Source organism: Myotis yumanensis, unplaced genomic scaffold (genome assembly GCF_028538775.1).
Source record: "Myotis yumanensis isolate MYYU_CA2020_CCGP unplaced genomic scaffold, mMyoYum1.0.hap1 SCAF_3, whole genome shotgun sequence".
NCBI lineage: Eukaryota > Metazoa > Chordata > Mammalia > Chiroptera > Vespertilionidae > Myotis > Myotis yumanensis.
Genome location: NW_027223754.1, coordinates 176,738,064 through 176,753,065, shown reverse-complemented (window position 1 = coordinate 176,753,065; position 15,002 = coordinate 176,738,064). Strand labels below are relative to the sequence as shown.

At 44.4% G+C, this 15,002-nt stretch overlaps 1 protein-coding gene across 1 annotated transcript in view; it reads right to left on the bottom strand.

Moving 5' to 3' along the window:
- Nucleotides 1-13,102, bottom strand: part of TMTC1 (transmembrane O-mannosyltransferase targeting cadherins 1) — a 227,314-nt gene extending 214,212 nt beyond the window's left edge. Inside the window, exon 1 of the mRNA XM_070410488.1 lies at nt 12,642-13,102. Within this exon, the coding sequence (XP_070266589.1) occupies nt 12,642-12,946 (305 nt within the window). The 5' untranslated portion in view covers nt 12,947-13,102. The remainder of the gene's footprint in view (nt 1-12,641) is intronic.
- Nucleotides 13,103-15,002: the final 1,900 nt, after the last annotated feature.

The window sequence follows — 15,002 nt, the reverse complement described above, 5'->3', positions numbered from 1 at the left end:
GGAGGAACTGTATTAAAGTGTCGCAGCATTAGGAAGGTTGAGAACCACTGTACTAGGGACTGCGCTAGGGTCCTTCCTCAGTCAGACATGTCTACCCTCAGAAACTGTCAGAAGTCTGGAAAAGGCACAAGAGGCCATGACTCTCCATTGCAGTGACTCGAGTCTGCTTTTTGGCCCTGAACCTGAAGTTTTTCTGGTCTACAGAACCAGCAACACTTAAGAGGACCATCTACTTCATTCCCTGGGACAACATAATTAATAAGCCACCACCAATGATGCATGTGGGTCAAAACATTCTGATTTCCACTTGCCCCTGCTGCCTTCACGGTAAATGCAGCTAAGCTCTTGCCTTCTGGAACTCCAGGGTTCCATCACTCCCACCGAAACCAGAAAGCCCACCTCAATGGCAGCATCTCCCACATTACACTTCCTTCACCTTCAGAAAAGAGCCAACACGGAGCTTCTCAAAGCTGCAGATGCTCCCTCACCAATGCATTTCCCAGTGTCCTGGTGAAGGGAAATCGCCTGGCCCTCTCAGAGGATAAAGTAGAGAAATGGGTGGGAGGTGTTTGAAAGCATCCTAATATTCCTATGTTAAAGAGCTTTGGATTTCTTTCTCTACATTATGCTAGGGAGACTTTGGCATCTCAACCTATTTGAATATAGGTTCCCATTGAGTCTCAGTGGTTCCCAGGATTCTGAACCACCTGGTATGATAGCTATTATTGCTGATTCCCTGATCACATCCCAAGATATTCTTAGTCAGGAGATCTAAAATGGGGCCCAGAGATCTGCCCCAAGCAACCCAGTGATTCAAGACAGGTGATACTCGGAACAGAGACAGAGTTCTCAAAGTTTAAGGGAAGACTACAGATAGTTGCCATGCTTACCAGAAAAATCCAGTTTTCTCAGGAATAACACAACATACATTCTTTTCCAATAAGAACTACAAATAAGGGAAAAGAAAAAAATTAAATGTACCCCTTATCATCTATTTCTGCTGTCTCAAATGATGGGTTCTCCAACACTTCCTTCGTGAGTTTCCACAGCTCAATATTAAACACACAGTGTATTCTCCTGTCTTCCTCTATCACCATTTTTCTTCTTCCCATCTCGTGCTATCATCACTGCTCTCAAATGCTTGCAAGTGGTTTCTATAGTCCTCTTAGATCATTCAACCAATAAATAACAACATCTGGTTCTTCTCATTTTTCCTCTAAGGCAATCCCTTTGGCCCTTAATCATTTTGGTTGCTCTTCTCTGCATTTCCCTCAGTACCAGGAACAAATCAGTAAATCATCATCAGTTAATATATCTAAAGAACCAAAGGATGTTACTGAAAGGTACCAATATAAGCAGCAGGACAGAGGAGAGATTGGTGCTCTGAGGCAAAAGCAAAATTCATGATGTTTGTTTGAGCTCAAGACATCACATCTTCACCTCACTGTGAGGAAGTTATAGGGAGAGAACAGAGGAAGGGGAGCTGGTCAGGAGGAGACCATACCCCAATGGGCAGTTATTGTCACTATCTATATATATATAAACCCTAATATGCAAATAGACCAAACGGTGGAACAACTGAACAACTGGTCACTACAACGTGTGCTGACCACCAGGGGGCATGCGGAACATGGTAGGCATCGGCCATGGCAGGATGGTGGAGCAGGTGAGTGGGGACGCCAGACCAAGGTGGGGTGCTGGTCACTGTCATCGGGGAAAGCCTTTGGGGGTTACTGAAAATTCTTTGCTCCCATGCATGGCGGTCCTGCCAGGCACTTGCACTTGCTGCCAGCGCTGGCCCTGATTGCTAGGCACCATCAGCGGGTGTGAGGGGCAGCTGGCAGCCCTGATCACCCCTGAAGGCTTCTCCACCTCCTCCTGCTCCTGAGAGGCGATTGGGGGAGCAGCTGCTGCCAGCAGGTGCATGTGGGGCCAGCACATGGGAGCAAGGGGACGGAAGGGGTGGTGGGAAGGGCCAGGCAGGGGCACAGATTTGGGCTGAGACCCACCCCTGTGCGCACTGCAGCCTCGCGATCCACAGTTCCTTTCAAGGTGCATGAATTCGTGCATTGAGTCCCTAGTTATCTCATAAGTACTCAGTGCATCAAAGAAAGAGTGAGAAAACTGAGGATAGGAAGAGCAGTAACCATATCTAGACAAGTTCCTGAAGAAAATCTTCAAAAAGAGAGGCAGCAAATAATGAAAATTAACAGATCAACACTAAGTATGATATACTTAGTTATAACTCTAACTGAGTTGTCAATTTTGAGCAAATTTTTTTAAAGGTACGTGTTTACAGGAGTTCCTGGATGTCATGAAATTCTGACACTCACTACCCAGAGTATATACAGATTTCACAGTTGATGACAAAGTCCTGCACAAGAGTCCTCTCACTTCAGACACCAGATGCAACTTCAATGGTCCCCAAGCCACTGGCATGTCTGACAAACTGGCCACAAATTTGGGGATTCCCACAACTCCCTCAGATTCAATAATTTGCAAGAACAACTCACAGAATTAAGGAAAACACTATGTTTAGGATTATATAGTGTTACTATAAAAAACACAAATAAAAATCAGTCTCAAGAAAAGACTCATAGAGTGAGATCTGAGAGAGTCCTAGAGAAAAACCTTCCATGTCTTCAGACACATCACCCTCTCTGCATACAGATATCAGATTACCCACCAGGGAAGCTCAACCAAGTTTCAACGTTGAGTTTTAAACTGAGATTTCATTACATAAGCTGACGGACCCATTGGCCACTTGAGTAAACTCAGTCTCCAGCACCTCTTTCCCCTTCAGGAGATTAGAAGGTAGGGCTTATATCATGTGACTCTAAGTCCCAACTCTCTAATCACATGATTGGTCTTTCCAGCATGGCCAGCCCCCATTTTGAAACTCTCTAGAGGCCCACCATGAGTGACCTCCTCTTTAGCATAAACTCAGGTGTAGCCCCAGGGGCCCACCATGAACAATGAATGTTCACCTATCACTCCGGAAATTCCAAGGGTTAGAATCTCCTTCCCAGGAACCTGGGTCAAAGACCAGAAAAATTCTTTATTGTACACTCAGTGAGAGGAAGTCATAGTCATCATAATTCCTTTGAGAAAGTACTTTTGGGTCTTTAGACTCCATTTGACACAATCGGAAATGATTATTCATGTCAACCTCATTGACTGGGGGGAAAATGACCATTCTTTCTAGAAAATAGACACTGGCATGGATGACTGTTAGTCCCCTGAGAGCAGGGCATGGAAAGCAGAGCAGGGAAAGAACTCAGTGTAATTCTGGGAATTGCCTCAGAAGGTATAACTGCTGTGTCCAGCCTTAAACTTCAGGGTAAGCATCCAACTACCATCACACTGCAGTACGCCAGGCAAGAGGAGTTTGATACAAAAGTGCTAAAGACCCTTATTCTCAAATGTCACATTCCCAGCAGATTACAATAGAGAGCCACACTTCCCCATTCAGAATCAAAGCTGCCTCTTCACCACCCAGTAAGCAGACCCCTCTGGAACCACTTGTGGTTCCTTGCCTGCCTCCACCTTTCCCTTTGAAAGAGGAAGATAAATAAAGTAAATAAGCCAAGAAATAAGTCAAGCAGACTTTTCCCTCTACATTATAAAGGTGTAGTCCTACCTAAATATTTACCTGAAGAAGTCAAGTATTCACGAAAATGATGAATTCATTCTATTAACAGTAATTTATTGAGCCCCTACTTTGCATGCCAGAAACCATTCTGGGTGCTAACGATACAGCTGTTGGAGCTCACAGGGTCGAGAGAGGAGATTAAAACTAACAATAAATATAGGACGCCAGGTAGCATTGAGGGCTACTAAGTAAGGCAAAGAGGGTAAGAGAGTAAGGCTGAAACTTGGAGGAATGAATGTCTGCTATTTTAGATCGGTAGCCAGAGAAGGGCTCTGTGATGAAGCGACATTTGAGAAGAAGCTGAAGGTGAGAAGAAGCTGAGAGCAAAACGGCAGAGATCTAGGGAAGGCATTCCAGGAAGAAGACACAAGTGCAAAGGCCTGGTAGCAGCAGGTTGGGCCCATATAAGGAAAAGTAATGCTCTTCATAGAATGTTGATGTAAACAGAATGAGGTTGATAGACTAGAGGTCTGAGAAGTGACCAGGAATCAGATCCAACAGGGCCTTGTAGCACAGAAACCATTGTTATCGTTTGGAAAAGGAACACTGCCATCATTTTGGCTTGATCAAACATTCCTCACCTCTTTTTTAAGTGGAATGACCACATATTCAAAGTTAGGAAAAATATGAATGTAGCTACAAAGGAAGATAGAAAAGACAGTTGTTGAATGGAAGGGGAAAAAAAACTACTTCAGAAGATGTTCTCCAAACCTTCATTCAGAAATTCACATATAAAAACCCTCAGGAATCGCCCTAGCTAGTTTGGCTCAATGGATAGAGCATCAAGCTGCGGACTGAAGGGTCTCAGGTTTGATTCCGGTCAAGGGCACATGCCGGGTTGTAGGCTCGATTCCGGGTGAGGAGTGTGCAGGAGGCAGCTGATCAATGATTCTCTCTCATCATTAATGTTTCTATCTCTCTCTCTCCTCCCTTCCTCTCTGAAATTAATAAAAATATATTTAGAAAAAGAAAAAGAAAGGGTTGTCAGACAACCGAGACATAAAAAATAAAGAACTAGCCTTTTAAAAAAAACCTTCAGGAATCAAAAATATATTCCTCTCACCCTAGCCAGTTTTTCTCAGTGGATAGAGCTCCATCCCTGGACTGAAGGGTCATGGGTTCCATTCCAGTCAAGGGCACGTACTGCAGTTGCAGGCTCAATCCCCCGGCTCTGGTAGGGGCACCTGTGGGAGGCAACTAATCGATATCTCTCTCACACATAGATGTTTCTGTCTCTCTCATATCCATGTTTCTTTCTCTCTGTATCTCCCTCTCACTTACACTCTCTCTAAAAAATAATCAATAGAAAAATATCCTCAGGTGGGTGAGGATTAACAAAATATAGATATTCCTCTCATTTTCCATCCCTCCTATACTACTACCAGGGGTGGGCAAACTTTTTGACTTGAGGGCCACAATGGGTTCTTAAACTGGACCGGAGGGCCAGAACAAAAGCATGGATGGAGTGTTTGTGTGAACTAATATAAATTCAAAGTAAACATCATTACATAAAAGGGTACGGTCTTTTTTTTTTTTTTAGTTTTATTCATTTTAAACGGGCTGGATCTGGCCCACGGGCCGTAGTTTACCCACGGCTGTCTAGACTGTAGTGTAAAGCCTATCTTACATCTAAAGCATGTGCTCACAGGCAATGATCAACCTCCTCCCACTCCTGAAATTTCTTCAATAAACTTAGTTCAGCATGGAATTTTCAGAAGCCATTTTTAAAAATTTTCTCTACAAAATCTTTTTTGCCTTCAATCATATTTCCTTGGCTATATCCACCACTGAACATCCTAGACAATCTAATCAAACATCCTGAATAATCTTTACTTATCTCCTATCACAGATTTAGAAAGCAAACTTACCAGTCTTATAGCAGTAACCTATCTCAAAATGAATTCCCATACAAGTGAAATCAAAAGGAACAGGGCCAAAGGGAACATGCCACCATTTCCTTTTGGTTTTGAGCATAGAGGATAAAGCTGATTTTCATGGTTGCCATATCATTTGTGACTAAAAGATGCAAACTGATGCAAAAACAACTCTCCAGATGCAAACATTAAAGTGCTGCAAATCCTTACAGCTGCACATGTTAAGATATTCTATCTTTTAACTCTGACATTTTAAACCACCCACTTTCACTCTTATGACTTACATTTCCATTTAAAGCCTTCAAAAAAATAAAACTTTATAGAAAACTAGTAGAACACTAGGATCTAATAGCCTAAACACAGAGAGAGAATGAGTTTAAGGTCCTTTAATTTGCCTTCATTTCCCCATCTTTAAAACAGAAAAACCATTGGTTCCTTCTTGTTGAGGAAGCTTTGGTTGCTTCCTGATATTGAATGGCACTGCCAACCAGCCAGCAGGAGCTTCTTTTCAAGAGCAAGGGGCTAGGGAGGAAATAAACCTAACAAGCTAAGCACCTTTTAAATCAATCAAGGCCATTTTTCAAAGTGGGGGGTGGGGGGGGGGGTGGGGAGGGAGTGTTGTGTCAATTCAGTGTCTGGCCCTGCCAAGGCATTAGGGGTGAGTTAATTAAATGTTGGACCAAATTTAGCAGGCTAATTTTTAAGTTGATAATTTTGTATGGTCCATGGATGATGTTATAAATATCCAAATGGCCCTTGGCAGAAAAAAGTTTCCCCACGCCTGATATACAGAGTGACATAATGCATTTCTCCTGATTCCAGAGTTAAAACCAGGTCATGGCCAGTGAAGGATAAAGAAGCAAAATAAAAAAAGGTTACTGCTGCAGATTAAGTTTTCACAGATGTTTTGACTTTGCTCTACAATGGTCCAAAAATATTCCTATGTGCCCTTGGAAATGATCTTATCAAAAGACTGAATGGAAAATTTGACCAGAAACAGAAATTCATTAGAATTCTAAATTCACTTCAAGGAGCACAAAAAGATGACCATTTGTATCAGTTAAGGCTTGGCCAGAGAAGTGGAACCACCAGAAATGATAGAGCAGAAGGGATTTACTATAGAGACTTGACCTTTTATAATGTGGAAGCTGGTTCGATGGCCTCTGGAAGGCGGCTGCTCTGTGTCTGTAAGACAAATGGAAAGCCAGCAGGCATTTGGGAAGGGAGGATGGATGCACTTGAAGTAAGGGAAAGGGAGGGTGAAGGGAACCCATGAACATGAGCTGGAGTATTCTTCCACTTCTCACAACCTCTGAGGCTCTAACTTTAATGATGCAAATGGCTTGCAAACAGATTAATACCCTTTCCCCCAGAGCTGCACACTCACCAGGTTTCCCAGGAAAGGAGATCTGGAGCATTCTGGAGGAGCTGTGGACCCAGCTTTAACCCCTCACACCAGCGGCAGAGCATCCAGAGCTTCTAAGACTGCAGTAGCACTGAAACCTACACCGACCTTCTGAATGGAAACATGGCCATTTCACTTTCACTTTCTAAATCTCTAACCCAGTACAGTTCAGGAAAGGAACTTAGTTCCAGGATAGCTAAAACAAAGCCACCACATCTTGATAAGCTGCCTTCATTTTCCATTGTGCCCTGCCCTGCAAACTGGTAAAAAATAGACACTCTGATAAACCCATTTCTTCATTTCAAATTCAGCCCATTTCTTATTTGAGAAAAAAACTGCGCATAGTATCTTTGTATACAAGCAAGCACCTTTGTAATTACAAGCATTATGCCTCTTTATTTATTGTTTATTCTTATGGGAATTTCCAGCTCTCCAAATGTGTAACATTGATTTATTGAATCAAAGGTAATATAGTACTTTTAATTAAAAAAAGATTTGAGTTTTGCACTAGGAAAGACCCTGTGAAGAGGATGAAAAGACAATCTAGAGAGTGGGAGAAAATATTTGCCAAGATCTTAACTACCAAAGGACTTACACTATATTAAGAACATGTGAATCATGTCACTAGTTCACAAAGATGGTTCATCATACACAAATCAATTAAGGTGACACACCACACTAACAAACAATAAAAATCACATGCTCATCATATGTAGATGCAGAATAAAAGACAAAATTCAACACCCTTTAATAACAAAAAAACTTTCAACAACTAGGTTTTGAGAGAATTTACTGCAACATAATAAAGAACATGTATGAAAAGCTCACAGCTTATCATACTCATTAGTGAAAAACTGAAAGCTTTTCCTCTAAGACCAAGAGCAAGTTAAGAATGCCCACTTGTGTCACTTCTACTCATCATAGTACTACTAGTCCTAAACAGAGCAATGGGCAAGATAAAAGAAATAAAAGCACCTAAATCAGAAAGGAAGAAATAAAATGATGCCTGTTGACAGATGGTATAATCTTATATTTAGAAAATTCTAAAGCCTCCAGCAAAAAGTGATTAGAAATAATACATGAATTCAGTTGCAGGATACAAATTCAAATTCAAAAAATCAGCTTCACCCTGGCTGGTGTGGTTCATTTGGTTGGGCATTGTCCTGGGCACCAAAAAATTGCTGGTTTGATTCCTGGTCAGGGTACATGCCCGGGTTGCAGATTCTATATCCGATATCAGGTAGGGGGCATGCAGGAGGCAACCAATTACTGTTCAGCTTTCACATAGATGTTTTTCTCTTTGTCTCCCCCTCTCCCTTCCTCTATCTCTAAAGTCAATAAAAACATATTTAAAAAAAACAATTCCACTTACTATAGTATCAAAAAGAATAACATATACATAAAAATAAACTTAGCCAAAGAGGTGGAAAACTTGTACACTTAAAACCACAAATCATTGATGAAAAAAATTAAAGAATACATAAATAAATGGAAAGACATCACATGTTCATGGATGAGAGAACTTAATATTGTTAAAATGCCCATACTACCCAAAGTCATCTATAGATTCAATGTAATCCTTATCAAAATCCCATAGCTTTTTTTACAAAAATTGAAAAAAATCATGAATTTCATACTGAACCACAAATATACTGAATATACAAAGAAGAACAATGCTAGGAAATATAGCATTCTGATTTCAAAATATACTTCAAAGATACAATAATTAAAACAGTATGGTACTTGCATAAAAACAGACATATAGACCAAAGGAAAAGAACAGAGAGTCCAGAAATCAACCCAGGCCTATAGGGTCAAATGATCTTCAACAAGGGTGCCAAGAATACACAATGGAGAAAGGACAGTCTTTAAAAAATGGAACTGGTAAAATTGAATGTCATATGGAAAAGAATAAAATTGGACCCATATCTTACACCACACACAAGAACCAACTCAAAATGTATTAAAAATTTAAATGTAAGCCCTGGAACTCTGAAACTTCTGGAAGAAAAACATAGGGGAAAACTTCATGATATTAAGCTTGGCAATGGTTTTTTAGATACGCCATCAAAAAACACAAGCAATAAAAGCAAAATTAGACAAATGAGACTACCCAAACAAAAAAGCCTCTGCATAGCACAAGAAACAACCCATAGAATGAAAAGGCAACCAATGGGATAAGAGAGAAAATATTTGTAAGCCCTATACCTGTCATGTTATTAATATGTAAGAAAGTCTTATAATTCAAAGCAAGAACAAAAAACAAATAATCTGATTTAAAAATGGGTGGACATAGATATTTCTCCAAAGAACACAAACAAATGGCCAACAGATATATGAAAAAATGCTAAACATCACTAATATCAAAACTTAATCATGCAAATCAGAACCACAATGAGATATCACCTCACACCTGTTAGGATGGAGGGGATAAGTGTTGGCAAAGATGTGGAGAAATTGGAACCCTGTACACCAAGCATGTTAAACTCAAAGGCTAACACGGGCCAAATAAATGAGGCATGCGGCCCGTGAGTTTGACATGCTTGCTGTACACTATTGGTAGGTATGTAAAATGGTATAGCCACTATAGAAAACAGGATAGAAGTTCCTTAAAAAATTAAAAATACAATTATGATATGACCCAGCAATCCTACTTCTGAGTATATATCCAAAGGTACTGAAGTCAGGGTCTTAAAGAGATATATGCACTTCCATGTTCATTGCAGCATTATTCACAATAATCAAGATATGGAAACAACTGAAGTGTCCAATGTCAAATGAATGGATAAAGATAAGTGGTGTGTGCATACAATGGGTTATTCAGCCTTTAAAAAGCAGAAGGAAATCCTGCCATCTGTCACAACATAAATGAACCTGGAGGACATTATGCTAAGTAAAATCTGCCATTTGCAGACATCCACTTATGAGGTATCTAAAACAGTCTAACTTACAGAAACAGCTTGGAAAATGGTAGTTGCCAACAGTAGGGTTGGGAGAGACAGCAGTTGCTGTTCAACAGGTGCATAGTTTCAATTACTCAAGAGAAATGTGTTAGCGATCTATTGCACAGCATTGTGTCTACAGTTAACAATGCTGTGCTGTACACTTAAAAACTTATGGTGGTAGATTTCATATTAAGTGTTCTTACCACAATAAAAATAAATAAATAAATTAAATAAATAAAATTTGTACAGTGGTTTTAAATTCTCTAAGATCTTTGTTCACACAGGCCTAACTTAGATATAGTTATAGTAGTTTGAAAATATGTAAAAGGCTACTCTGTGTTTTTACCAACTACCTAAAATAAAAGTCATAAAGGCCAATGCTTGGTTCACACTGAACAGCTTAATAAGTGTGATGTTTTCTGCCCTTCCTTGCAACAATCTTTAGAGCTGTGTGGGTCTAGGATGGTTTATGTCATCCTTTATACATGCCTGGCTTTAGGCTATTGCATCAGTTTCACCTCAGATGACTGTGTAAAGGAAACTTCCAGGTCTTATTTATTTATTTATTTATTTATTTATGTGTGTTATTATTGATTTTAGAAAGAGAGGAAGGGAGAAGAATAGAAACACCCATGAGAGGGAATCATTGATCTGCTGCCTGCTACACACCCCCCTACTGGGGATCAAGCCCACAACTTGGGCTCCAGGTCTTATTTAAATCAATACCTATGAGTACAGAAAGTTTAGTTCACTTTCTGTTTCTGAAGAGGCACCCATCCCTTTCCAATTAGTGCTCGGTTGCACCCCAGATTTGCAACTCAATCTTCTCAAAATAATTGTTTTTAAAAGTATACATTACATAGCCAGTAAGATGCACTATACAAAGAGCAATGCACCTTAGACACCAAGCTGCTTCTTACAACCAGTGATTCCAAGAGATGCTCTCTGCCCACCCCACCCCCCAACTCTCCTTCTCCTTTGCCCCTGTTCTGCCATATCCCTACTAACTTTCCTCTTTATCAAAGGCCTTGCCTCATGGTCTACTCCATTCCCACACTCCTCTCTTCTGCCCCTGCCATCTCCTGCATGAATTAAAAAATAAATAAAAGCTTTTTACAAAGTCAAGAAGTGAAAACACTCTTCCTCACCCTCCACCAACTGGGCAGAAGCATTTGGCACTGACCTTTTCTAAATGGAAAATGCTCAGACCAGGGACCTAGATGGTCTCCGTGGCAGTTGTAAGTCCCGCACACCTCATGCTGTGAGCTTCCACACCTTAAATTAACCACCAGCCCTCAGTGTAACAAATTAAAAATCAGGTCAGTCTGGAAGTTAAACATTTATATTTGTGCCATCTTAGCAGATTTTAAAGAAACACTCAGAAAACTGAAAGTACTGAGCAACTCTAGCTGGAGGCCAGAGTGAGGTCTCTTGACAGGTGTCTGATGACTGAGAAAAGGAAACCATAGCAATTGGCAACAATTCATGGGCTTTTGACTTTCGGCTGAAAACCAAAACCACTTTCCAAGAGGACAAATGTTTATGAAATATTCTCTTCAGAGTCAAATGTGCAATTTCCTCACCCCCCTTAAAACATTAAACTTGCAGTGGAAATAATTAAGTCAAAAACCCATGGGTTGTTGCCAATTGCTATGGTTTCCTTTTCTAAGTCTTCAGAGACACCTGTCAAGGGACCCTCGCCGCCAGGCCTGGGCAGGCTTTTCAAACTGCGGATCCCGTCTCAAATAATCGTTACCATAAAGACGGGTTCAGATTACACCCGTTGGAAAAGGCTCAGAACGCTGATGATACAGAACCAACCTGATTTCAACAGTTTTATCCGACACATTACCAGCTTCAATGCTGAGTCAAATTAGAAGCGGCGGAGTCAAGCTCATGATGTATGAAATAGCACTTCCCTCACAGCAGTCTTTCGCCCCTTCCGTCTGAAGCTAGCTCTCTTTGAAATTCAAGAAAATCTCCACCCTACAAAACACTGGCGTTCCCTCGGGTCCCCTTTTACACGTTATTCACATCAGAAATGCTGAATCATGACTCCGAGGTTGTAAAAGAAAAACTATTTCGACTGGGACGCCAGGATCCCCAGAGGCTCCCACGCTTCTGCATTCCTTTGCTTTGCACCTTTTAAAGTCGACATCGGGGTTCTTTCCGCAGACTGGAGAGGTTCCGGGAGCAGCCCAGGCTGGGGGCCGGGGAAGATCCTCTGCGCGCTCCCCTGCTCCTCCCCAAAACTCAGGCAGCCCTAGCAACTCAGGGGTCCTGCCTTATCTCCTCGGAACGCGACCCCTCAGGCACTGACAGTCCCCATCCGCAAAGCTGCCTAAACGCCTCGGAGAAATTCCCAACTTGGAAGCATCGCCACCACAGCCACCCATTCGGAACTCCTGGGGCCCCGCACTGGTCTCCCCTGACCACGTTCCAGCAGGGGTGGGGTGTGCGGAGACAGCTCCCCCAGCCCCTCTCCCAGTCGTGTTCCAATAGACGAACCCGCCCGGAGCGCAGACTCTTGAGAAACTCGATCCCAACTCCCCAGCCCGCGCCTCCCGAACCGCCCCGGAGCCCAGAGAAGCGGGACGGAGGTCCACGGAGCAGAGCGGCGTGGAGAGTCTGGAGAGGAGCGAGGCGTGGAGGGGAAGGGGCGGCAAGAACAGAAACGCCCCCCAACCCAGTCCCGCAACTTCGCCCAGCCCGCGTAGGGGGAGTGAAGAGACTGGAACCGCGGCGAGCGCGAGGCGGGGACTCACTTGAAGGTGAGGACGCAGAGCGGCCGGTAGGACTTGTGGCTGGTGTTCTCGGCCATGCCCTTGCCCCAGAAGTCGTTCGTGAAGATGCTCCAGCGGAGCGGGGTGCCGGGCCGCAGGTCGGGGTTGTTCACGATCGCCCACACGTCGTCGTGCACGAACTCGCCCTGCAGGGAGCGGCCGTAGCACAGGCAGCTCGCCCCGGCCAGCAGCGCCGCCGCACCGGCCGGCGCGAGTCCGCAGTCCCGCCGCCGGGAGGGCGCGCGGTCCCCGCCGCCGCCGCCTCGGGCAGAGCTGGTCACCACCATCGCGCCGCCACCGCTGCCCTGGCCTCTCCCGGGCGTCTGGCATCCTCCCCGGCCGGGGCCCCGGCGGCGCGCGGCGGCTGCCTGGAGGTGGGCTCGGGCATGATGAGGCGGGCACTGGACCGGCCGCCGGCGCCCCGCGCTCCGCCGCCGCCTGCGCCTCCGAGTTGGCCCAGCTGCAAATAAACAGCAGTCCCCCCGCCTCCCTCGGCCATCGCCACCTCCTCCGCACCACTGCGCATGCCCCGCTCGCTCTAGCCACCACCACCCCCCCATCCCGGGACTGGAGCCGCTCACCCACACACACACACCGAGGCGCCCGCCGCCCGCGCCAGGCTCGCCGCCGCGGTCTGTCCCCGGGCGCGGCGTCCCCGGGCGGCCAGAGTTCGCGCGCAGGTGGAGCGGGGCTCGCGGCGCTGAGCCGCCCGGAGAGGCGGGTTCCCGCCTGCCCTGCCCGGCTCTGCTCACTCCAGCCCCTTTCTCTCCTTCCTCTAACGGGCTGGGGAGGACCTCATCTGGTGGCACCTCGGGCCAGGGCGGGCTTAGCTGGGGCCCGAATTCCCCGCGCCCCCCTCCTCTCCCTCACCCCCCACCCCCCCCGAGAGAAAAGTGGCCGCTGCCTCCCGGGAAGTCCCCGGGTTTCAGCACCCCGGACAACAGCAGCGCCGGAGCCGGGACGCGGGACACGCTCTCCCCGCGCACCGCGCTCGCGTCCGGTCGCCCTGTCCGCATCCCCTTCTGTCCCCCAGCCGGCGCTGCCGCCGTGGGTGGAGGGGACCCCGGGGAAATGAGTGTCCCAAGCCCCTTTCCGAAAAGCAGGAGAAAGCGTCTCCCTGGCTGTGGGCTGCCTGCCCTCCCTGCCCGGGATGTCCAGAGGCGCCACCGGCTGTTTTCCTTTACCCTGCATCAGTCTGCTCGCACTTATAAAAGTCCCAGGTTCGATTTTTGGTGTGGGTCTGGACGCTGAATTGGCTTTTGAAACATTTTTCCTCGTAGTTTGTTGTTGGTTTTTTGTTTTTTTTTTAACTGAAACTCTTGAGGTAATACGGGAGGTACTGAGCAAACTACGGTTTCCTCCCATCTAGGCTTATCACTTGGGTCTGATTATTATATTCTGGGCTGTGGGGCGTGTTTAAAACAAAACAAACCCCTGTGTTAAGGCCTCTGGCTTTGGCTCCCAATCTTCCTGTTTAATGAACGGCTTTCTTCTTAAAAATTACTAATTTTAATATGTAAATAAGTTAGGTGATGAGTACTAGAAGTTCACCAGGTTTGAAAAACCTGTTAACTCCTTGAGGCTCCTTGTAAATTTTTATTGCTGTGGTCAATGAGATTACCTGGAATTTTATAATTCAAATAAAATATAACTTAAAATACAAAACGTGCCATTTTATTCCCATCTTTCCAAACTTTTTTTAAAGTTTCCTGGACCTAAAAAAAAAAAAAAAAAGTAAAATAAAAGATACTGTTCTTATACTGACTCAGCATTTGTGTGACTCTTCACTAATTTTTTTTTAACTTAAAGGTCTATCTGAATAGTTGAAAACTCAATGAATTAAGACAAATATCCCAAGGCAAGGCGCATTTCATCCATTACACTTTGTTTTTTGGTGACTTGAAAGTTAGTGACTGGGTAATGTTTTCATCCTTGCATCAAAGCATTTTGACCCTTGGTAGCTTTAATATCCAGACTCCACACACACCTGAACACACCACAGCCTTTCCTCTTTGCCTGCCATTAATTTAATAAAAATATATGAAGGGTAGGTAGCCCCACAGGAGTGGCTCAGTTGGTTGAGTGTAATCCTGAGCACCAAAAGGTTGCCAGTTCATTGCCCATCAAGGCACATACCTGGGTGGTGGGTTTGATCCCCAGTCGGGGGGAACTTAGGGAAAGCAACTGATCAATGGTTCTTTCTCACATCAATGTTCCCCTCTCTCTCTCTCTCTCTCTCTCTCTCTCTCTCTCTCACACACACACACACACACACACACACACACACACACATGCTGAGAGAGAAAAAGAGAGAGGAGAGGGGAGGGGAGGAGAGGGGAGAAG